Source organism: Macrobrachium rosenbergii, chromosome 56 (genome assembly GCF_040412425.1).
Source record: "Macrobrachium rosenbergii isolate ZJJX-2024 chromosome 56, ASM4041242v1, whole genome shotgun sequence".
In the NCBI taxonomy this organism is placed as follows: Eukaryota; Metazoa; Arthropoda; class Malacostraca; order Decapoda; family Palaemonidae; genus Macrobrachium; species Macrobrachium rosenbergii.
Window position 1 is genome coordinate 433,413 of NC_089796.1, and position 25,588 is coordinate 459,000.

At 36.5% G+C, this 25,588-nt stretch overlaps 2 protein-coding genes across 6 annotated transcripts in view; one reads left to right on the forward strand and one right to left on the reverse strand.

Moving 5' to 3' along the window:
* fry (Protein furry) overlaps nt 1-5,249 on the forward strand; it is a 73,256-nt gene extending 68,007 nt beyond the window's left edge. Inside the window, 6 exon segments of the mRNA XM_067101169.1 lie at nt 167-209; nt 212-354; nt 962-1,096; nt 1,485-1,664; nt 2,010-2,169; nt 2,369-5,249. Of these exon segments, the coding sequence (XP_066957270.1) occupies nt 167-209; nt 212-354; nt 962-1,096; nt 1,485-1,664; nt 2,010-2,169; nt 2,369-2,529 (822 nt within the window). The 3' untranslated portion in view covers nt 2,530-5,249.
* Nucleotides 5,250-7,026: 1,777 nt separating this feature from the next.
* The window catches only part of LOC136836687 (sphingomyelin phosphodiesterase-like), a 134,818-nt gene continuing 116,256 nt past the window's right edge, over nt 7,027-25,588 (reverse strand). For 3 of the 5 annotated variants that reach the window (XM_067101173.1, XM_067101174.1, XM_067101170.1), the window contains exons 3-14: nt 19,574-19,731; nt 18,745-18,984; nt 18,038-18,238; nt 17,118-17,424; nt 16,551-16,663; nt 15,178-15,350; nt 14,781-14,981; nt 14,102-14,272; nt 12,317-12,509; nt 11,566-11,750; nt 10,984-11,151; nt 7,027-9,260 (exon numbers count right to left, since the gene is read on the reverse strand). In XM_067101173.1, the coding sequence (XP_066957274.1) occupies nt 11,025-11,151; nt 11,566-11,750; nt 12,317-12,509; nt 14,102-14,272; nt 14,781-14,981; nt 15,178-15,350; nt 16,551-16,663; nt 17,118-17,424; nt 18,038-18,238; nt 18,745-18,984; nt 19,574-19,731 (2,069 nt within the window). In that variant the 3' untranslated portion in view covers nt 7,027-9,260; nt 10,984-11,024. Of the gene's footprint in view, nt 9,289-10,983; nt 11,152-11,565; nt 11,751-12,316; nt 12,510-14,101; nt 14,273-14,780; nt 14,982-15,177; nt 15,351-16,550; nt 16,664-17,117; nt 17,425-18,037; nt 18,239-18,744; nt 18,985-19,573; nt 19,732-25,588 lie in introns of all 5 variants that reach the window. The other 2 variants (XM_067101175.1, XM_067101171.1) reach the window with 1 other exon arrangement.

Below are 25,588 nucleotides of genomic sequence, written 5' to 3' on the forward strand. Positions count from 1 at the left end.
AATGGAGGCATATATATTTTATCATCACAGTACATAAATACTGTTCTTGCAATCTTCTTAATCTGTGCCATACCTTTGTAATTGTTTGAAGTTTGCTTTATTTTGGTATTAGGTTATCTGGACAATATTTTCTGTCACTTAACATCTGTTTATTTCCATTTTCCAGTGTCTGGATGGTATAAAGTCAACGCTGAAATTGCAGAACCTTGGGAAAGCCTTTCGGAATTGTGTGCTGATGAACAGCACATCGACCTGTGCCGTTGCTTGTATAAACTCCACTTCCAGCTGTCCTTACTCTTTGACACGTATGTGAAGCTCATTGTCGCCCTTCTCCATGCCGCAAGGACTGCACAGGTAAATGCAAGCCTTCTTTATTTAATTTTGAAGTCTCCATATGTAGTCTGCATTAGAATACCCCATATGTTGACTGTCAGCATTGCTTGCACCTTAAGCCTCTTCGAAAAGAGTTGTACAGTGCCCAAGCTAATTATATGGGTGTATTCATGTATTTTTAATGTTAAGTGGAGTGGCTTTTTATAATTCCATATGCAAGATTAGAAGAACAATTGCAGTACAAAAAATACATAATACAAAAGATCTCATGGGTTAAATTATGTGTGTTGAGTGGCAGTGTACAGTATTCATCTAACTGAAAAGTTTTTATTCTGTTTTAGAAGTTATTTTGGCTTTTAAATTCTGTTAAAGAATGTATTTTGTTTTACTATACATGGTTTAATTAGGTATCCAGCTGTTTGATAAATACTGTATGGTGTGCGGAAGAACAGTTCGACTTCAGTGAATTTTAAAATATTTAATCCATGAATGACTATAAAAAATACTAGTGTCATTTGAGCTCTCTTCTTGCAATTAGACAGCCTGTTTTACCACCAGTTCATCAGTTTGTTAGGCAATGTTTTGTAATGCTTTCCCAGTACTCATTCGGATACTTCTATTTTGACAGGCAAGTGATTATAGTTTGGAAGTAAGTACGCTTCAAGGAAAGTTGGTAACTGCCGTTGAACAGCTGGATTCCACACCACCAACGACACCAACTCGCAGTTCCCAGTCGTTGCCACCTGAACGAGAGTTGCCTGAGGTACAGTTTGAGTTTTTCTGTGTTAGTTTGGTGTAGATATATATAAGAGCACAGATTTTGGATCAACTGTTTGAAAATTAACTTCTCACCGTCACATCAATAATTTATTGAAGATTTGTAATGTCATGTTAGTAGATATCGAAGATTTGTAATGTTATGTCAATAATTATCGAAAATTTGTGATGTCTTGTCAACAATTAAATGATTTATTTAACTTTCGTCAAAAACTTGATGTCACGTCTTTACTTGTACTGATATGTTAAGCAGTGTAGCTGTTGAGTGGATTTGAACATGATCTATTGGCGGAAATTTGTACCTTAATTATCAAGAAATTTGGAAACCTCAGTGGAGGAAGAAATAATTCACCACCTGTTTTTTATTTTAACAGGGAGAAGAGGGTGAATGTGAGAGTGTTGGGGGGGAGGAGAGCGAAGTTGGTAGTGCATGCGAGAGCAGCGGTGGAGGTAGAACGGAGGGAGGTTCGCCTGTGAGCTCTTCGTCTTTGGGATCTCAGTCATTAGATCTCCCTGTTGTTGTCCCAGGCTCACAGCCTGAGGCTGAGCTTCAGGTAGGTTGTTTATTATTATTAATCTCAGAGTAAAATGTATTTAGAAGTTATTCCCGGGGTTGATGAAAGGTCAAAGATAATTCATTTTGTTTGAGGATGAATTTATCATTGCGTTTTAAGATTGAGTATTGAGGTCTTGATTTGTTTATATGCATTAACATTTTGTCTTATTTACAGAGATAATATTCATATGTATAAATGAATTGATGTTATTCTAGTATTCAAATAATAATGAGCTAGTAAGGTGAATTGAGTTAATAATAATGACAAGATGCAGTTATCTTCATGGAATGCCTCATTTTGTACGTCCTTCACCCTAACTAAACTTGTTCTGCTATCTTCTAGCTTCTGCAACTAGTGGCAGACCAACGATGGGTCGGTGCTTTGCAATTTGTGCGTCAACACAGAGGCCTGTGGCAGAGAGAAGGATCGTCTTCTCATGCCCACGAAGACATTACTATCATCCTGAACACATATTGTACATACTTGGCAGACAAAAATCCGGGTAAATACTTATGGACAGTTTTTCGAGTGTAAATCAAGCAGCCAACAGAAACTATCACTTAGTTTTTGAAGAACCATTTCATCAGTGTCAGACTACTACTTTTCGTATGGACAATATGCTGTGTTATTCAAAAGGTGTGTCAACTCTTGTTATTTTGGAGTTAAAGCTCTGATTTTAATAATTTTTTTTTCCTTTGCAGGTATGATAGCTGTGTGCGGCACTGAAGCAGAACTCGTAGAAACAAGCTTCCGTCTGACAGAAGCCAACATGGCCGCTCTCACGGCTCTGCGCTCGATCGAACAGATCCCCAAGCAGACCAGAGACAGCCTCGATTCTGTGATCCGTAAAACTGAGTGCTAGTGCTAATTATTTTTTCATTTTATATCTTTGTAAGTGTTTTTATTTGCATAGAATCGTAAGTATTACAAAAACTGAGTACCTCTTTCATCTTTTAGTTGTTTTAACTTTCGGGTTTTTTTTGAAGAGCACAAAGCATTGAAAATTTTTTTCTGTGCGAATGTCACGACTGATTATATACTATTATTGGTTGAAGATAAATCTTGAAGTGATAAGGTGGTGCACATGCAAACACGCAAGTTGATAGCCAATAGTTTTTTTTTTGTGTGTGTAAAGATATTTGTCCTGACGAAAAAGTCATAGAGTTATCCATGCAGTCAGGGAAGTTATAGCTTTCAAAATCTTTGGGCGATCTAGGAAATACTGATTTTTCTCTTCCATAAGTGTAATTTTCCTCTAAATTTTGATAGCATACTAATTGTATTTAAAAAAGGATAAGAAACGGTAAAAAGTTATAATTTGTTTTCCACATGTATTCATCATGTATGTTCACTTGTGTTTGAAGTTCTAGGTTAAAAGTATGCATTCTGGTTATGTTAACGATCCCAAATCTTCGCTAGAGAAATTCATAGGCTTTTGAAAGTTACTTCTTCTCCAGCTGGTGTGAAACTTTGATACTTTGAAAGAGTGCACATTGTCAAGTGTGCAGTTTTTGTGGTAACAAGCTTCCTGTGTATCCTGGACCGTGTATGAATCTCATTAGGTGTGCTTTGCTGTAGTTTTTACTCCAAGTGATGTATTTTATTTGTAAGCCTTTTACAATACAAGCGTAGTCTGTAGGTAGTACATATTAAAAGAAAGTGCTTCTCTAGAGAATTATAGGTAATGCTATAACTGTGTTATATGTAGATTGGAAAAGTGTATTTATACAACTCTAATCTTTCAGTGGCTACCATTGTAAAAGCCAGTGAGGGATTACGTCTTTGCAGTCTTAAAAAACATTTTGCATGGTAAACACCCAACCCCCAACCCATACCCCACCCCCTACTAAAGTGACTTACCCAAGATGTTGGCAGGCTAACCAGGTATGTAATTTCTTAGCACAGCCACGCTGTGCGTCCAAAGCTTCATGAGTATCGTGACATGCAGTATTATTCAAAGCGCCATCGGCTGGTTTTTTGTTTGTAGCTTGTAGTGTATGATATCAATGAAATATTTCATTCATTTGAATAAAACTTTCGCAATATCTTTGCTTGAAGGATAACAAACTTTGGTAGACCAAGATTGAAAGGAGTATGGTGAGATAATTTTACAAGTTCATCCATATGCGTTTAGGAAGAAAAGCAAGTGAATCTTCTTTTTACAAGAAGTGAATATCATTATTTTATTTTTGTAATCAAGATAGTTTTAATTTATTTTTAGAAAGGCAGTGTTTACCGATTGAAGTTTGGAGGAATAAGCGTTGCAAGGTATTTGAAAAGTGGAAAGTAAATTTCAGTTTGGCCTAGGGCATTATAGAAACCATTGTAAAATTATACAAGTGATTTTACTTTGTCTTGGTTTGTGCATTAATCAAAGCATAGTGTTACATTTTTCGTTCCAGGTTATCATACAAATCCATTTATGTCATGCTCTTCCCGGTTGTCTGATTAAGTTAACAGTAATAACAGGAGGGTTGAACGCAAGAAGGATGATAATGTTTTTCAACAGACTGACTGCAACTTGAAAGTGATTGATTGGAACCATTTCGAAGTATGGTGCTGTTATGTGTAATGTGCATGAGTTTTTGACAGATTACATGACAGGAGCTGTACATTTGAAACTTTTGAATATTTCTTTGAATGCATTTTTGGCACTTATCTTTTTTGAGACAAGACTAGTGTCACTTGGGAAAAATTTTAGGTACTGTTTACAAATTTCCAAAGCCGTTATTTTTGTGATTGCTGAGGTTACGTAGTAATTGCATGTCATAAAATTGTATCTGCAACGTGAGTATAACCCCTTGCTTGGATGTATCATTGTCTGTATATGAAATCTTCCAATATAAAGTCTAAATGGAATGGTTTGTAGATGTTTCCTGCATTCATTCTTTTAACAGAGTGGTCTGCTTAAACAAAAGTAAGTGTGACAGGCTTTGATGGCATATGGCCAATAAAGAAATGCATACGAAAATTAACGTAGTGAAAAGGATTTTGTTAAACTAGTAGTACCACGAAAACTAGTAGTACCACAGATGAAAAGGATTAAGTAAGTATCATGACCTAAGTACATTTCTTTATGCCACTGTCTGAAGGATCGTCTGTCGTTCAGATAGAATACACCATTCTTTTCAGTTCCGAGTGTGATTCAGGTGGAATTTCAACTATTTTTTCAGAACCGATTCATAATATCTTTTCGTAACTAGCTGTGCTACATAAAATTTCCCAGAGATGTTTACATTAAATGTTAAATGGTGAGCAAAATCACAGTCTGATTTGCAGTTGTTTTGGGAAACTAATACACTCGCTGCCAAGAGAGAACATTTATCTCCAGCACATTCCAGAAATACTTTGCAGAATGTGGTGGGAATTATAAATGAAGTGTATCTTTCAAAATTATTTTCAGCCAGAAAATGTTTTGATAATTTTTCTTCTTGTTCTGTTGAAGAACTTTCTTGTTTTATCCATTTGGTAGAATTATATTTTCCAATTACTGTATTACCATTGGATAGAGTTTTAATGTGTACCTGTGAAACAAACTACTTTTGTTATGAATTATACATGTATAAAGCAACACAAAATTCATGTTGAATTTCATTGTCATTAAATTTATTGTGTGTCATCTCCATGTAAATTACAGGAATTTTCTTTTACCATATTCTGTTTGGCACACACACTTTACTTATTAATTCAAACTATGTGATTCTCACTTTCATTTGATGTATCCTTCGTGCAGGGATCATTCATATTGGAGGAATGCGTCTTCGTGGACTGAACTGCAGTGGACGAACCCCACTGCTAATGAGAGCATAGTAATAATTGATGAAGATCTGCCCCAGGTTATATGATGATGCATAGTAGTACTGTACTTCCACTGGTTGGGAGTACCCATGATTTTCACTCCTCACTACTAGCAAATTGGTTTTAGTATTAGATCGTATGTGGACAGTGTCTTTTTTTTGCATTTTCTAAATATTTGGATACCATGGACGACGTAGGAAGCTAGAGAAAAGACATCTGTGTATTGACTTCGACAGTTGTATTGTACAAACATCCACAACCAGTAATCAGTAAGAGCAAACCCTTTGGGCCAGCCCTAGGATTGTTTAGAATGTTAATTCATTGGTGTGGTTTAACTGTTAACAATAATCCTGTGTGGGCATGAGGACTGCCTTAGAGCGAGAGATAATTCTAGGTACAGACATTTACATTGGCCAGGACCATTGGGCAGGAGCATGACGAGTCAATCTCCCTCTTCCCCCTTCCACCTTCAGGGGCTACTTCTCATTGATACACAGCTAGGACAGGGACAGGTGACAGAGGAGATAGTCTTCATCATGCTGGGAGAGGATAGGTGGAGATACAGGTACGGAGGTCATTTAGTAATCGGTGCCATGAGGGGAACCAGGACAGGTTTGTTCTCCTATCCACGTCAGAGTAGCTGGGACAGTAGATGGAGCGAGGGATCTCCCTCTAAGGCTAAGGAGAGACAGCACTTGGGTACTGTGTGGTTGGAGGGACAGTGTATGGAAGGCTGAGGCCCCACTTTGGCCCTCTCCCCTCTGCCACCCTCCCAACCCCAACCTTGTCCTGCCATTAGAACAGCGTTGAGGGTGGCACAAGACTATGGAGGTGCCACCCAAATTGGAGCAGGGAGGGAGAAACCAGAACTAGAAGGCAAAGTGAAGCTGTCTCAACAGTGGAAGATGGCATAGACCCCAAATAAGGGCCTCAGACCCGGATATCCAGGAGGATACGGCACAGACCAAGGCAGTGACTCCGAACCTTCATCAAGGCTTCTAGGAAGCCTAGCTCTCATTTGCAAGATCTGCTTCAAGGAGGCGGCCTCGGCTTTGGCCTTGCCGAATTTCACATAGCTGGAGAAGATAGCTGATGCTACTCTGAAGGTGACACATGGTAAAACTGCCCTGGTCCCAGCTTTCTCGCAGTGTCTTGGCTTAGGTGAACACACTGGTCTCTGGACCAGCAGATTCCCAAGTGACTAGCTGGTTGGAAAAACTTCTCCTCCCTCCTCTGCTGAGATGGGGAAGGGCTACATTCCTAAGGCAACCTCCAGCAGCATGCTTACCCTAGAACAGGTTGTGATGATGGTGCTGTAGTGTGCCTCATGGCTAGATTTGTGCAAGAGAGCCTTCCTCAAGGAGATCAGGCAAGACATATCTGCTGCCATGTGGCTCTTGATCAGAGGCTTGACTGCACCAGCAGGCAGAATGGTCAGTGTATTGACATACCACATTGTGGGTGAATATTGTCCCATGGAAGGTGAAGGAGGCTTTCCTGGTACTGATTTACTGTTGTCCTGTGGACATCTTTCTTGTTCCAGTATCCATATAAAAAAAACTTTGCTCATTGTAATATTTATTTACAAATTTCAGCTTTACAGTATAAATTCAATAAATACTTTTTACAAACTGTACATTTGTACATTTGCATACCTACATAAAAAGTAGTAAAAACTCACAAACACAACGTACATGAAACATTAAATGATGAAAAACAAACAAAAAAACAGCCCCCTTTACATGACACAAACACTATCCCTCCAGCTATTGGGTAACAAAATATTTAACAGTACTGTTCTTCCTATCTTTGGACTTTGAAAAAAATCTATTGCTTCCTTCACACCACCTTCTGTAAAAATTAATTTTCTCAGGTTATGTAATTCAGAATGTTTTATATATATAAACTGTATATAGAAGGCTTGAGAAATCTGACAATTCTTCAGGAGGGTGGCGGGAAAAGAGCTCAAGTATCATTCATATGAGATTAACATAACCAAAACATCAAAAATCAAACATATCATTTGGCAGCATTTAACAAACTTTTATATGCCAATATACTGTATACACTGTTTGCAGACCAAAAGGCTAACCCAAATAACTTTGGAGAACATTTCAAATGACTTGTGAAAAAATGCTAGTTACCCTAGGAAATTTCCAAGTTACTGCAATTATGTTGTGCCAGTCTTGAAGGCTTCCATAAACATGATAGGAAATGAGGCAACAATGAAATTCATAGTTCTCACTTGACCGAGATCAAGAGCAGAATACGGCTGACGGAAATATGACGAAAGTTGGGAACTATAAACTAAATCAGGTTTTTACTAAATCTGAGTAAAAGCGTAGTAAAGAAATGAGGTTTCAAATGTAAAATAATTAACCAAAGGAGTTTGCTTCTATAGCTAAGATTTGATATGTCCGTACTGCTAAGTTTCACAACCTTACCTAAGTAATAAGAGCATTATTCCTGCATGGATGCCAGGCTGGAACTTTTCATATCTTCTATAAGAAGCACTGAAGTAATTTACTGGCATGTGCTATGCACTGACAAGCACCTGTGGTCTTTCATCAAGAGAGGTTTGTTTTCTACATGTACTTGTAATGAACGATCACTTCAAGTCCTAAACATCGTGAAAGTTTTGGAGGATGACAGAAAGCATTTTAATTTAAGGAATGACACGTCTTTTGAAGATTAAATTAAATTTCAATATGAAGTATTGACAAGGTTTAGGGAGAAAACTTGCCCAGTGGTGATCTACTGGTGTAAATATAGGGAAATGACAGTGACAAATGAACCTTAATATTGTGAATATAATGATAATGGCAAATGAAATATCTTCATGACAAACTAAATAATCTCTGAGATGGCGATTTAAGTCATTATATGCCTCTCAAATCTAGTAGCTACTGCATACTAATGTTGTTTTAGCAGATGCTACTTATTGTATTCAAGGTAAATTTCATTATTTATCCTGGCATGGGTTAATAGTGTTACTAGAAAGGGATTTGAGAGACATCTCTGTCATAAGGTTGATTCTTGATCGTATCTTTCACATTTATGTTTTAGTAAAATATGCACCTATTGTACCTGCAAATCAAATTGCCAGTAATACATAATGCTCATTATAAAAAATGGGGATATAAAATGAGTAATGGATGATTTTACACTATTTTGGACACTAACCTGATTTACATAAGTGAACACTTTAATGAATAATGCAAATACCACGTGATCTATTTACAAGCGGTCAGACGACCAAAACAAACGAGCCTAGTGTTTGTGATGCTGCACTATTTTAAAAAAATATTGTTATACAAAGAGCTTTACATACTTCAAGTGTGGCCACAATGTTTGACGAACACAACCGTGAAATGGAAACAGAGATAAATTACCTCTGTAGAAGTATTTCTAATCCCACAACAGCCTTTTGAGGAATGTTTACAATTATTTGTTAACAAAAAGACAAAAATATAATTTCATGAACCTGAAAGACTTGAGGGTTCGCAAAGGAACCTTAACAGACTAGAAGTAACTCTTATAAGCTCTTAGTAACTCTCATTGTCTTAGCAACTGACCAATGATGAACACACAATGCTCAAATGCATGACTGATCAGTAAAACAGTGTCTTTAACAAAAAAAAAAAAAAGGTTCTGGAGGGAGATATTCTTGGTTTCTGAAGAGTGCATTACATTCTACACAAGTATGCAATGCAGTGCAAAAAAAAAAAAAACAGCCTGGTATCTTGTGTAAATAGGTTGTCTATGGCACAGTATTTCCACCTGCTTCATGCACTTCTGAAAAGTAGTAGGTATCACGATCTTGCTGCATAAATAAAAAAAACATACAGTAAGACTGTAGTGCATAATAACACACTGCACAAAGGTATGCTATATAACAAAGTATTACTGAACTAAATTATTCTTTGGCAGTGAACAAAAAAGTTAAATAAAAGATTACTTATACAATCGCTTCAGCTTGACCAAGATCGTAAATAAGTCAATATCTCTCTTCTAGAAATTATGTTCAAATTACTGGTTTGATTGTTAAATCACCATTTATTTGGGCATGCACTGACACAATTAAAATAACTAGAGCTATTTCAAAGACATCTTACTCTTCACTATCCCTTAAGAGCAATTTTCAAAGGTGATATTGTTGTACATTGTAAGTCAAGTGTTGGAAATGAGTTTCACACAGTACAGTATTTGGAACTGGTTCAAGCATACACAGGACCTGCAACACCTAAGTCATTCTGAAAGGTAACTTGCACTTTCGGTATGGTGCAAATATTAAATAGCTCCAATTCATTTGTAATTTATTTCTTCATTTGGAACTTCTGAATAATTTTTGGCATTTTTGCACAGTAAATCAGTCAACCTTTGAAGGAAAATGGTTAGGACTAGATATATATACAATATCTTAAGAAAATTACAAGACAACTGAGTACCATATATCTAATTAATATAACTCGCAATCAGCAAGCATTGGCATGAAAATTTCCAAGAACCCTTACCCAAAAGTGGTAAGACAGCCACAGCAGAGAGAACATTAGTAACGGGAAGTGGTGGATGGATAAAATAAAGAGACAAAAAACAAAAATATTGTCCATCAAGCCATTCAAAAAAGGGGCAAAATTAACCAAGAAAAACTGTACGACTCGTCACTGGCAACAATGCTAGGAAGGTTGGTCTAGTTTACAGTGATGTAAACAGGACAAATGAAATCTAGGGGTGTGACATCATGGTATCTCGTCAAGAAAAGGTTGATAACACTTCATGAACCAGAAATAGCATTGAGAATGAGATTGAAAGTTTGCTATTTGAGATTAACACTTCATGAACCAGAAATAGCATTAAGAATGAGATTGAAATTTTGCTACTTGAGATTAAAGATAATTATAATTACCAAGTTAGTCATCTCTTAATGATGGCTAAATCATAACTGCCAGAAAGAAAATGATGGATTAAATTTCTAAACTAGACATTTTCACTCTGCCCGCAATGCTCTAAATACACTAGGGCCTTCTGACACAAATTTAAGTCTACCTTGCTTTTTACCCTTTTAGCTTCATCTGTTTTGTTCAGTCTCTTCTCACCTAGATTCAAAGTTCTTTAACTTTACCTTATCCCAATTTTCATCAAACAATTAATTATAATGTCAATGTTATGTAACCTGTGCTACTTTCACTCCTATTACGACTCTTCACCATTGTCTTTAGTCAGTTGTCATTAGTAAGTGAAGGTAAGCACGTGTAGAAAAATACCTCTTAGATAAACAACTTGAATGTGCATGAAATACTGTATGCCCTTAATCTTATAAATCAAAAAGAAACTTGAAACTACTTCCATATATACTACTCTGCAACAAGAATTAAAATTCGAGAGATTTTTGGCCACTGAATCAGAACTGCCCATATGCAATATTATTTCAAATGCAGCATCGAAGCAAAATGCTTGTTTAGGCTTTTTAATGATATACTTACGAAATAGGTTCATTCTCCTTGTAAGTGAAACTTACCCTTCCTTTCCATCACAAACACATCTTCTGAATTAGAACATTCATCCTCTTCGGCTGCATTTTGGCGGCATCATTGTATCTCCTTCCACTATGCTGCAAAGCGTCTTCTTACGACATCTTGCGTCACAACCGCGAGCTAATGCAACGTCACTGTCTTGCATTTGATATCTGAAAAATTGTATGGCTTCATGAAAAGGTTAAATATGTAGTAACATATATTAACATAGCAAGAAAAGAAAGATGAGTTAGGAATTATTCTGATGTAACAAGCCTACTAAGAATTATCATGGACTTTAAAAAACATTCTACCAACATTTACAGGAAAGAATTAAAAATAAGAGCAATCAGTTAATTTCTAGAATACACAATCCTTAGTTTGAAGAATAACATAAATTACTGGCTCTATAATTAGACACACAGGACAGAGACAAGTCATTTTGCCTCTGATCCCAAAAGAGGGAGCACTATAACATTATGAGGATGATATATGAAAACGCAATGATTATTTCCAATACTATATGAATTGGTTGTAATGAATTTTCCATCGTAGAAGATCATACTTTGAGGCAATTGTATTGTTACCTGTAATATTTGGCAAAGAGACTTGGATTCTTTGCCATTCTTTGTACTAATTCATCCCAATTTTTGGGGTCAAGCGAAGGTAGCTGGAGATCACGTCGAGCAGTGTAAAGCTGGTACCAGTGCGGAGCGTCGAATTTATTTGCGTGGGTCAAGTTCATGACCCACGTCTCGTAGTCTAGGACATTCTGTAAGAAAAAAAACAATAGAAAAATTTGTGCTGTATGTTACAGGCCTTTACCGTTAGGTGCTGAAATGAGCAGTACAGTAAACCCCCCTTGTTCGCGGGGGATGTGTACCGCACCTCCCTGCAAATAGCTAAAATCTGCGAATACTTAAAACCCCTCTAAAAACACTTAGAACTGCCTATTTTGATAGTTTAAACACAAGAAAAACCTCCTAAAACTGCTTACACCCAAGTATTTTAATAGTTTTATCACAAAAAGTCCATTTAGTCATGAAAATATGAAAATACAGTAATTAGTGAATATTTTTCAGTGAAAAATACCGCGAATGGGTGAATTTTCCGCGAATAATGGGTAGATACGTTCCACAAAGAAGTCCGTGAATCATGAGAACGCGAATACGGGGGTTCACTGTAATGGGATACTCATTCATGTGCCACTCTTTGAAGTGTTTAAAAAAGAAGATAACTTTCTACTCTTAATTTGTAAATAAACACAAACATATTCCTCAACTCTCAGTCATTTGCAAACCTCAACTACTGTACTAGTTTACTGAAGTGTAGACTTACTCTTGTTGTCTCTGGGTGATCCCCATCTACATAGAATATCCTGTAAGATGGATTCAAATCTTGAAAGGGCCCGTTGTTTGGGGTTATGTACTGCACGCCAATAGGCTTTTTGGGGGCATGGACGTCGTAATGAACTCGGAACTCATCGACGTGAGAGTGTCCATAAAACTGTCCGCGGATTATGTGGCTGTACCTGAAATTTATCTACAATTAGAATGTTGACACAAACTCTGAAATGGAGCAGTACACAGAGAAATACCACAACAGTGTGTGTTTTATGTGTAATATGCTCTTAAGGCTCTGTTTGTACAAGTTTTGCAATACTGTCCCCACGAATAAAACACATCTTAGGGACAGTCATGGTCACTCCACCAGGACTTCCAACAAATCTGAACTTCATGAAGACTCCACTCTCTAGATGCTTAAAAAACTGCATTTTTTCTTTTATTAAATCATGCAAAAATATTTATGAAAGAAAACTGACAAGATGTATGGTAATGGAGGAAAGCTTTAGTTGTAAGTACACATACCCATGTAGTGCACAGTTAATCACTTCAAATGCAGCAAGTTTTCCTATAATTTTTGTACAAGACCTATGATTTCTGTGCAAGAAATACGAGTTCCTCTGCACTAATTGGTTTCCTATGAAGCATAATTTCAAAGACAACTGTGTATACTCAGATTGAGTAACTCCCACATTCATTGTTAATAAAAAAAAAAACCTGTTTATATGACATTTTAAAAGTCAGGACAGCCAGAGCTGTTGCTCACAACACACGGGTTAAAGATCTCCATTATTTGTCCATGAAACCTATCAACATTACAAAAGAACACTACTGTACTTTGTTTTTGAGGATATAAGTAGATTTTTAAACCAAGAATAATTTTTTCATACAACTGCATCATTTACATAAGCCCACTTTCATGGTCTTAATAAACCCCAGACAATCCATTTCTAACCCAAAAGATGATTATGATCTGCTGACAGAACAACCGCACAATGCATGCACCTACTGGATTTTGGGTTTTAGGCAAGTGAGACCCTCTTTTCTCATGAAGTCTAGGCTACAGCTATGAACTATTGTCAGAGTTGGGAGGTGGGGTCACTTGATGCAAGTGACAGGTTTTTATAAAAAAAAAAAAATACTACTTTTCTTCCACAACTAACCCAACATTCACATTAAACTGAATTGCAGTTTAGGTAGGAAAAACAAAATGCTCAAAGAAACCCTGTGTATGAGCTGACTGGAACTCGAAATCCATCTTGAAACTCAAGGGAATCCTCTGTGATAAAATAAAGAATATCACCATATAAACAGTGAGGTTATGAGTTCCTCCACCCTGAAGATTACAAAGATTTGACAACTACACGAGACTTATCAAAAACAACTGACGTCATAATCTCCCTTAGGGAACAGAAAGGGATAATTCTGGCTGAGAGGACAAATATTAACCTGTGCAGTACTGCCAACTCTTACTGCATGCCTTCAATATGGCTTGTCTAGCCATAGCAATGAAGTAACTCTCAGTGGAATCTCTGACAACCTATCAGAAGGGATAGTTTGACCTAGCTCTGGCAGATTTTTAATTTTTAATCTTGTGGGACAATTTATTAAATGTAGATATCCCTCCTACCAGCAAGAGATTTTGAATGTCCTAACAAAATTCTAGATAATCACTCTTCCTTGTTTAACATCAATGCTTGCATCTTATCAAAAGAGCTAATTCTTTGTGAAAGCAAAAATAATAGTAGTAAAACAAAATTGTTACAGAACAATTCTTTACCTGGACACTATTCTGGAAAACTGGTGAGCCCACTGGGCATAACAATCTGTGTAATATGGAGGTATGTGACCAATAATATGCACGACTTCCCCTCGGCCTTCTGCCTTCTGAAGCTCCGTAACTAACCATCGCAGTACCAGCCCAGGATCTATAGACTTGTAGAGCAGCCACCTGTCAATAAATTAGAAGACTGTCACGCTAGTTTCAAACTTATGCCGTCAGCTTCTCAATGTTTACGGAAGGAACAGGCAGCTCCATACCAAGAGAAACTGCAACTTTAAGCAACTGATTTATTAAATTATATAAACATATGATCTTTCATAAGGCTTTAAAGTGCAGTTCACTGTTATAGCTACAAATTTAACAAGACTATTCAGTCACATTTCAAGAGTACCACAAGGCTTCTCTGAAGTATAGGCTCTTATAGGCTCCTACGTTGGAGGTGAAAACTGGAGGAAGGTAAAATTAAAACTTTGGAGCAAATGCTGGACATCTTAAAGGTATGGAGAGACCTAAGGTAACAAATGAAAAGTATAAAGGCAAAATGCTACGCAGCCTGTAAATGATAACCCCCCCCTCAGGAAAATGTTTAAACAAGTGATGAAATTCTGTATTAGTAAAAACACAAGATAAAAGATCATTTAGAAGACAAACTTTTAGGGTAAAAATATGTTCTTACCAGTTCAGTCTGTAGCAGTAATTGGTATTCAGCGAAATTATGCGAAGACCAGGTCTCACCACCACTGAGTAGTATCCACCAAATCTCACTGAGTTAGGCGCTGGTTCTCTCATCAATCTTCCCCACTGCTCAGTCACAGAATCATACAACCACTGAACTCCAAATTTTTGCCACACTTCAGGAACCTCGGGTGGGGGAAAACTGAACGACAAACAAGAAAGGTGGTTTACAAAACTGTAATTCAAATATGAAATTGATAAAATAACTGTTCTGTTAGCTGAATGAAATGTGTAAGTGAACCAAACAAATACACAATTTGTTTTCTGAGCTAATGAAAAACTACAGTAATTTCCAAGAAAAAAACTAATAAACTCAAATCTATAACAAACGCCCCTACCTGTCTCTCGGGTAACTTTCATGATTTCCAATCGAACTGTAGATTGGAATATTTGGGAAGTACTCCAGAAACATATCTGTCATGTCTTTCATGATGGCAATGTTGTCCTGCTCGGTGATTTTCCAAATGTGGTGCGGAACGAGATCTCCTGTACATAGCACGTAATCTATATCCTGTGGTAAAATTTAAAATCTTTCATGATAACAATTTAAAACATTGGTAATTACTGACACTAAAGTACTGTATTCTGGTAATTTTATGTTACTTCTGACCATTCAAATGTCTGAAGTAACTTCTAATTATCAAATACTTGAGTGTCATTATTACTAAAAATGGTACTGGTATATATTCTTATTGAACATACATTATATATATAAAAGCTACGCAGACACATGTATCAGTTGTCGAGTTCATATCCACTATTGTGTAAAAAAATATCTGATTACACAATCCCTCAAGGTTGTACACAATCAAAAAATGATTCCCTATCAGAGGCTGGCTGATACAAGGAGGAAAAAACACAGGTACTATGACCGACATACAGAGCTGAATACAGAGAGATCAAGTTACTGGACATCAAGGTAAGATTTAGTAAAATCTACTGAGGATGAATTCTCATTCAGCATTTTTATCGACACCTAACAAGCTTGGGAAGTTGGGCATGTTGTATATAAAAGACATATGCTTCAAATTTCAAACAGTTTCATGATGAGTAGCTCAGAAACTGATGCACAGACTTTTACAAGCAGGGAGAACTTGGTAAAAAAAAGAAAATTGCAATTAATACTTGACAAACTGAGTAGTAACTTGGACTAAAAAGACCCTGACTTAGCAAAGGAAAACCACTATTTTTTCTTACGTATATATTATGACATAATTGGTTTCAGAATGTAATTACTGTACAGTAACCAATTACAAAACGTAAATAAACAGTTACAAATATGGAAAACTAATAATTCATGAGAGGGAGAAAATTTTCTTGAATACTGTCACCGGCTGCAAGTACGTAGGGGGAAACAATATTCTGGTATATAATTTTCCCATTTGTCATTTCCTCCTCCCGGATACTGACTTTTCCCTTAATTGCTACCGATTGTTATAATCCTCTTGCTTTTTTATGGCAACATGTGAGAAAAAAGGCTTTGGGAAAAGCCACTGCAATTTTTTTTCTGCCTGCAACTCCAACACCACTAGCAGCTTGAATTCTGCTCAGAATTTATTTCATTACAGTGAATTTCATAAAAATAAACTGCTGTAAACAGATTTCATGAACAGCAGGAACTCTTCATATCACCAACCAATGCCCCTTACTAAATTCGATCTGAGTCCCTGCCATAGAGTCAAAATAGTCAATTTATTTTAACTTGACTTACAGGATGATTGGTGACAATGTGGTGAAGCATATGTTGAAGAAGCCAGCGCGGCGAGTCGCAATTACGGTAGTCTCCCCATTTACCTGCTGCATTGGCAGGACGTTTTGGGACACCTGAGAAAAATTAGTCGTTGTAGGGTTTATTTGAAAATATACTTTAAGTCTCGATTCAATTTCACGTACAGTGCTGATAGTTTTTAAAAGCAGTATCTAAATTCAAACATGAAAATTCAAACTATGATAAGTTTTGATTTTGAGATAAATGATAACACTGACAGTTCAACATATATATATATATAAGTTTTGTATCTTTGAGATAAATTATAAGACTGACACTTCAACATATATATATGTATAGAGAGAGAGAGAGAGAGAGAGTCAAATACTGTATAACCAAATGAGATAGATAGAGAGAAATTTCCAGATTTCTGATTCAAATTTACAAACAGACCATCCAAAGTACAGCACTGTGTTTTTGTCATTTCCTAAAATCCTGCATGAAAATCCTTAAAATCAAGACACTGGTTTGTATGATCCACAGTGAAATAAAAACAAAACCCATTCTTACCACTATCAGCATTACAACACAAGGGCGCCTCGCAGACTGCATTTGACCCGACCTGGTATTCCGGATCAAAGTGGGGATCAGTCAGGTGCAAGACTTTGAGGACTCGTTTGCCATCGCTGACCACGCCAACTTTCTCGTTGACATTGACAGATGCTTCTGCAGGAATCGGCTGCTGGTTGAGGTTCTTGCCCTGAGGCTGCTGTTGACTGGCCTGCTGAAGAAGCACACGCTGCTGCTGTTGCTGTTGCTGCTGCTGGGATGCCTGCTGGACAAGATGTCCTGACGCTAATCCGGCTCCAAGTTGTCTCTACAGGGAATTCAATTCAAATCAGATCTGATGAAACAAGAGCTCTTAATCTCTCAGTTATATACAGCAATAAAACACATTTCTACTGTCAACTATTATTTGCCCTGGCACTTATTCTTGCATATCTTGCTCCTGCTCAATAATTTAAGTTGAACTAGGTTAAAAAAAAAAAAAAGGCAAGAGCTCCTGTCTCTTAGTCCGGAACATCAATGAAGCAACCTTAAATTTTTCTAACGACCAACTGTCCCCAACTAATTGATTCCAAGCATCTCAGTAACATGGCAGAAGTAGAGCCAATATTATTATTATTATTCAGAAGAGAAACCCCCGTTCATATGGGACAAACCTTAAGTAGCCACTGACTTGAAATTCAAGCTTCCAAAGAATACAGTGTTCATTTGAAAGAATCTAAGAAGATAACAGGAAATACGGAGAGAAGAGATCAGGTATCAGAAAAGAAAAAGAGATAAATTAACAAACATAAATAAATAAAATGAAAGTATCAGAAAAGAAAAAGAGATAAATTAACAAACATAAATAAATAAAATGAAAGCTCAACAGCCGTAGTGTTTTTATTTTAGGTTCTAGAAGACTGTCCTCTCTATATACATACCGTCTGAAGCGCATCCAAGTTACGACCGGTGTTGGCCGCTGGTGACCCTGGCGCGCCATAGTAAGTCTTAGGGTCAGGGGGAGGGATGTTCACGCTCCAAGGTGCCCTTTGGAATACGCCACAACCCTGCCCGCCGAGCACAAGGGCACAGACCTCCTCAGCTTCTGTATTGGAGTTCTTCAAAATCCACTCAAGTCTGTCCTATGATAATTATAAAGGTGTTTAATAAAAAAATATATATATATATTAGTTAGTGTAATGACATATTTATTATTATGAGGATATATTTTTCAGCAACAATCAATGTATTTAAGGAAAAACAACTATCTGGAGAAGTACACTGCATAACTACATACAGAATTACATTACTAAACACAAATGAAAGTAAGTTGTTGGTTATCAATTACAAAGTCAAGTGTATTGCCAATTTATAATTATAAATATATTTTTCTGGCACTGATCAATGAATTTAAGGAAAAACAATTATTTACCATTAGATAACTACAAGCAGAATGTAATACCAGTTTATGAGAATATATTTACTGTATCAGCAAAGATAAATGAACTTTAGGAAAACCAAATAAAAGTGTAACTGGAAATATAGTGGAAAGTTACATTAGATAACTTAGAGAAATATAGATGAAAGTAACCTGTTAGTTATCAATCACAAACACAGAAAACAAAATCGTAAAACTACTGTAACTTACTTTATCTTGATTGATGATTCCTCGACACACAGGAATAGACTGATATCCAACGATGTAGCATATTTTGATTAGGAAGTTGGCCATGATGTCCATCGGGCCACCCAGACGCGAATACCCAATCACCATTTTGGAAAGAATTTTGCAGGAACCGCAGTATGTGTCGGACGGACGGAAGATGCGATCTGTGCCGTCTGTTTCTGTGTCACTCTCGTATTCACTACCATTGAGTGCACTCAAGACCTGGAAACATGGAATAATGGAAGATAAAACTTAGGCCAAAGGACAAGGAGACTGGGACCTAAGATTCAGGAAGAAAATAATTTGGAACAATTGGTATAGTAGAAGGTGAAAAGCTGTTGCAGATGGAAGAAGGACACTGCAGAACAGAGTGTAATAGTAAAGTGCACCATATAAAGCTGTTGCAATCCTACGGGCCTGGAAATTCAGTGGTTGCACTTAAACCTAACTGAAGGTCTCATGTGGTACATCAATGGGTAAATCTCAATGGAACTATAACTGTACCTTGTGCAATCACTTGAGGTTTTAAATTCATTCAAAAGTATACAGTAACTTGGACTGTTCACAAAATCATGACTCAATGAAAATATGGCTCAAGTTATTCACTATGGTGACTTTCATGCTTCATTTCAAGCTACAAAAGGAAGAATATAAACACATGAATATCATATGATTACCTCCATGCACATTTGTCAAGTGCTGATTTGTGACTTATTGCCCAGATGAATATCATCTTAAATTAAAGGCTTACAGTCCCACTTCATGAGAAACATTTTGGGAATGTAGGCAAGGCAGACCTAACTGTTCATACCTGATGAAGGTGAAAGGGCATGTTGCTGAGAGATGGCTCGGGTAGCGAAATCCAGGAGTCTATTTCGTTGGAGAGGTGGACCACCTGGGCATCTGGGTTGGATGGCGAAGAGCGACCTCTGGCCACGTCCGCTCCGGCACCTATACCAAACCATTCTCCTGGAAGGACATTCTGGGTTAGGAACGTTACGACTTTTAAAGCTGTAATCTAAATTTTATACGACTGACAGATGTTTTTAAGACCATTTATGTGTTAGCTGGTTTTATCAGGTCATAAGACCCAGGGGATAAATTATTTTACCAATAATTATGTTTTTATATTTTTTGTACAGTATATGTTTACTAGTTATGTTCATTTGAATAGTTCTGAATTGAACTGGACTGAATTGAAAAGGAAACACGAAATGTCATGAGTGAATAACAACGAGGGAAAGGTAAGTAAAGTTACAGATTATTAAAAGAACTCAACAGTTACTTGTTCATGTTTCTAAGGAATTCATCTAATCAAAGATAACTTGGAAATAGGACAAAAAGAATTCTATTTACAATTGCAGGCCGATTTCCCTTTAAAGGGAACCACCTTAGGTTTATTAGTCAGCTATCTCTGTCCATAAGGGTTTTCAGCTGAAGATTTAAAGAAAAGAAAGAGTCATTGTCTAACAAAGAAACATTATATTAAGCATGAGATCTAAACATACAGCACTTGTAAAAGCTGCTGTTAAACGACCAGCTAAATAATTATACCCGCCTCGGGTCAATGACACCTGCAGTTGTTACATGACCTACTAGTTAGATACATCATAAAATACTGAAAGATCTGCTTGACATTCACCAATTAACCCTTTTGTCTTTTAATAAATACAAGATTAAGACTACGAGTATGCCTAAATTCAATAAGAGTTAACACAAACACACACACACACACACACGGACTTTCCAACGATAGATAATAATATAAAAAAAGTAGAATTGGCAAGCGAGGAAAAACAAGTCCTTTATTTGAGGAGATGAAAAACTGGCAGGCCTTGAAAATTGACCCAGCCCCCTGTCCTGCACTTTCTCCAAGTTGCCAAGTAACTTTTCTTTTCATTATTGATATCATTTTCCTTCTTCCTTATCTAGACATGTTATCACTGTATGTGGGCATTGTATTTCGAGGGTTGGGTTCCCTTAATGGAAGTAATGATTCTGACTACAATGGGTTGGGTTCCCTTCATGGAAGTAATGATTCTGACTACAATGGGTTGGGTTCCCTTAATGGAAGTAATGATTCTGACTACAATATTTTTAACGCCAATCTCTTGCTCTGCTACATCAGGAGAATACCTGGCTTTGCCTACCAGGGAAATAAGTGTCCATGGATTCCTCTGTATAACTTTATTCTCACGACACTGTTAACATGCAAGGAAAAGATTCTGAGAAACCAAGACAAGAAACGAATTCCAAAGCACGTAGAGGATGCAAGCAATAGGATTTTGCTCAGGGAGCCTGTCTGTCTTGACCTTAATGGACGACTGAAGTTGCCCATATAGCCAAACTATCTGTAGGACTGCTCCCCAGGGAGATATCGTTATCATAATCTTAATCATCTATGAAAGTGCTTTCTAAGGCACAAGACAAAAGGGATAATAAAATCTCATGCCAAGCTTCCAAATTATTGAAAAAATCAAGAAATATGACTGCAGATGAAAGCAAAGCAAAAAACTGGTAACCTGGGAAAGTTTTTTGTCATAGCACAGTCCTTATGCTTATGCAGATTCCCTACGTGCTAGAAAAACAATGGCAATATTTATCGCACCACAGAGCCGACTCAAAGGGCTTGGTTATTACAGACAGCAATTATGTACAAAAATAAGGCGTGACAACTCCTCAAGATTACACTAAAGACTTAGCCCCTGGGAAGGTTATGAGCGGAAATGCCTAAGATTCTCAGGGAAATTGGCACAAACAACATAAGAATCGGTGAAAGTTATCACGACAAATACAGAACGAGGAGAAATAGCGACTCATAAACACCTGTTTGTGGAAAGAGCCATGGAAATGTCAAAAAAAAAAATAAAAATAATAATAATGAAATGAAATAAAATAAAAAATTCTTGTTCATTCTGCCTTTCGCAAGCAAAAGAAAATCTGTATCTATTTTATAAAAGTTTAGTGCGCCTCTTCCAGAAGGAAAATCTGTATTTTATAAAAGAAGTTTATTTTATAAAAGTTTAGTGCGCCTCTTCCAGAAGGCAAGTATATATGCATATTTTTCTTGTGGGGCCATGCTTGACCTAGGTATATATATATATATATATATATATATATATATATATATATATATATATATATATATATATATATATATATATATATATATATATAAATCCAAAAGTCCTCACATGGAACGGCCCTTTAAGTCCAAGGGAGGACAATATATGTCCCCCCCCACAATACGTCCAACGAAAGACAATGTCTACTACCACATGAATATTTTGCACACATCAAAGATATGTTCACCCCATTAAATCAAATGACCCGGAATGGCAGTTTTCACGCTCCCTCTAATTGAGCATTTTTTTTTTTTATCTCAATTCTTTTCCATAACCTCTATCTTCTGTCAAGCCCTTCTTGGGCTAGTTCCCAAGACTGCTGATAACTACAACTAACTTTCCCGAGTCCACTTCACTGTGTTCCCAGGCCATTGCTTGTGCTTAAGTATTGGTTAAGTACATTCTTGAGACTGCTCGAGGCGTGTTTTGCCCCTCGAGTGTTTAAACAATGTTTTCAACCTTGGGAGCGTTGGATGTGAGATGATGGCAGTCATTGTCAGGGAATAGTATGAACAAGCAGTGCACCATACGATTTAATGGTCTCCTGTAGCCGATGGGAGTGAATATCTTTGAAGTATCTTGATAAGGAGTAATTAATTATCAGTTTGTATTTAGTTTGTATTAAAATGTTGCTGCTCTCAATATTGTACTAATTCTTCTTCTTCATAACTTTTACGTAATAAAGAAAGGCAGATGGCATGGAGTTGCAAACTTCTCCAACATTACCTGGTAAAAACTCGAGGTGAACTTAAACAATTTACGCGCACAGTAAAGCAATGAAAATGAAATTCCCGTTTTCCTTCGTCAGCAAGGACCTCAATCACCAAAAACGGAAGCCTGGACTTCGTAATTCTCTTTGAGAAAATTGAAGACACACCTCTCTCTCTCTCTCTCTCTCTCTCTCTCTCTCTCTCTCTCTCTCTCTCTCTCTCTCTCTCTCTCAAAAGAGGCTACAAATAATCGTCTACGTGACATACAAAATTGTTGGGGAAAACTTTGATAACTTTCACTGCAGTATGGCGTGGGACTTACTCCTTCAATTATAGAGCACAAAATCAACACTTGAAAGACAATTGTGAGGAGGGTCATTGTACAAGTAACCGTGATACAGCAGATTCTCCGTCGCAGTTAACACTCAGTAATACTCCCGTCAGATCGGCCGATACAAGGGGTTCTGATAGCATTTCAACTGGGATAGGTTTTGGCTACAAACGGAGTGGTATTGTTTCCATGAACCGATTATTAAACGAACTGCAGAAGAAAGGAATGACTTTGGGAAGGCAGGACGTTAAGCAAAGTAGAATAGGTAAAAATATATAAAATATATCACTACTATACACTTTAGAGCATGTATTTGCTTCTCGTCTGAAGAACACATTTAAAGACACCCTTAATTTCATCTGAATTATTAGTAACTATAATAAATAAATAGAATAGAGAGACTTATCAATAACTAAAATATATAAACAAATAAAATGAAACCGAAATGAAGAATAGCAAATTCAACACACCCTCATTTCATCTGAATCATCGGTAACTAAAATCAACGAAATAAATAAATATATAAAATAGAAAATGGACTGAAAATTGGCACTTGACTCCAACAATGAAATAAAAGTAAAAAAAAAATCTCGAGTTATTTGTGAAACCACCATTTGGGGGTATCAAATCACGAAGAAGTCCTATATTTGAAAGACTTCAATTAGGTCGAAATTTCTGTCATGGTTCTCAAATAAAATCAAATATCACCAAGAACTTTCTCTCTCTCTCTCTCTCTCTCTCTCTCTCTCTCTACCTTCTTTTTGACTGGCTCCTCCCTAAAATAATTCAGTTTGGTAAACAAGTGAAGGGCTTCAACCATAATGTGTCGCAGAATCATTATTGACCAAAATAGAAGATATATGGAAGATATATCTTCCTATGCAGAATGATCATGATTAGAAATACCTTCTTATGTAGAAAGATCATATCTTTCTATGTAGAATGATCATAAATAGAAATATCTTCTTATGTAGAATGATCAAAAGTAGAATTATCTTCCTATGTAGAGTGATCTTAAGTAGAATTATCTTCCTATGTAGATAGATCATAAGTAGATATATCTTTGTATGTAGGAATATCATAAGCAATACATCTTCCTATGTAGAATGATCATGAGTAGATACATCTTCCTATATAGAATGACTGTAAGTAGACATATCTTCCTATGTAGAATGAGGTCAATTTGAGTAATGTTAAGCCAGACATAAAATTTAAAAATTTTCCAAGAAATTGACAAGAAAAGATGTCAGGGGTACACCTTCGCCTCCGGTATGGGGACAGATGACCTACCAGAATTGGGCAAAGGTGGCCCGTGCTCGGCCTGATGATTCACATGTAAGAACGTCCATCATTTCTGTCAGGTTCGAATCTAATGGGCATGCTGGCATTTTTTAGCAGGAGGTATAAAGGAGTATGATCAACGAATACTTTCGTCACAATACAATACCAAACTTCTTACTGACAGTTTCATAACAGGTTTCATATAAATATATATAAATAAAAAAAAAAAAAATATATATATATAATATATATATATATATATATATATATATATATATATATATATATATATAAATTCGTCTAAAATGAAAAAAAGTACAGACGAGGTGGAGTATAACTGGATGAAATGTATTGCAAAATCTTGTGGCTGAGAGCTACCAAATTTAATTTTGGTAAGGTTACATTTAACAGAAGTCGCAAAAACAAGTTTTGAGAGAAAATCTTTATTTTTAAAAGGGGAAACAACTGACACTGCTTTTTCTCTAAAGAATTTTTATTTTCGTTTTTCCCACCTGTTGAACTTTTCATTTCATGACCATATTTCCACTTCTCACACCATTATTTTTAGCCATTTTAACCATAACCATTTTTTCACTTCACATCACAAAATGACACCTGCGGGCTGCTCTATGAGCAAGAGCCCGTGCTGGTGTAGTGCCAGCTCTGTCAAAACAACTACTGACATTGCTACACTATTCTACATAAGATGAATAATATCATCCAAGAAAAAAAAATTAACTTAAAATGGCATTGCAGAATATGACACAAAATTTTCGCCTTTCTCGGGGCTTCTGAATTCATTACAACCCCAACCTCTCAAGGCCACGTAGCATTCCTAAGCAATTATAAATAATTACATAACTACCACTTGCATAAATTAAACCTTCCACGTATCAACTGACCTGTCAAAGGAAATAGCACCGCTTCAGTTCGACCATCTGTGAGTACATGACAAATTTATTAGTGATGCTGCACACTTCCTCAGACAGACAGAGAGTGAAAGGTTTGGCTACAAGGTCGGGCATAACAACGGCTACAATAAGAAATCCTTTACGCTCGTTATATTCTTATAGGGATAAAATTTGTGTACAAATTATACTGCGTGAGATATCTCACGTTCATCCCAGCTATGCAAACTCCCAAGTATTACTATTTGATTTTAATGTTTTTTAAAAACAGTTTTTGTCATTATAATCCAAAAAACATCGACCTGAACACGCTTCTTATTTTGACGACAATCCTTTCTAAACATGTCTCACTCCATTTTAACCTCAAAGTTTCGGTTAAAAAACATTAGAAAGAATTGTTTCTGTCATTATAACCTAAGCACACTCCTTATTTTAATACCAATCCTTTGTAAACAAATCTTACACCTTTAT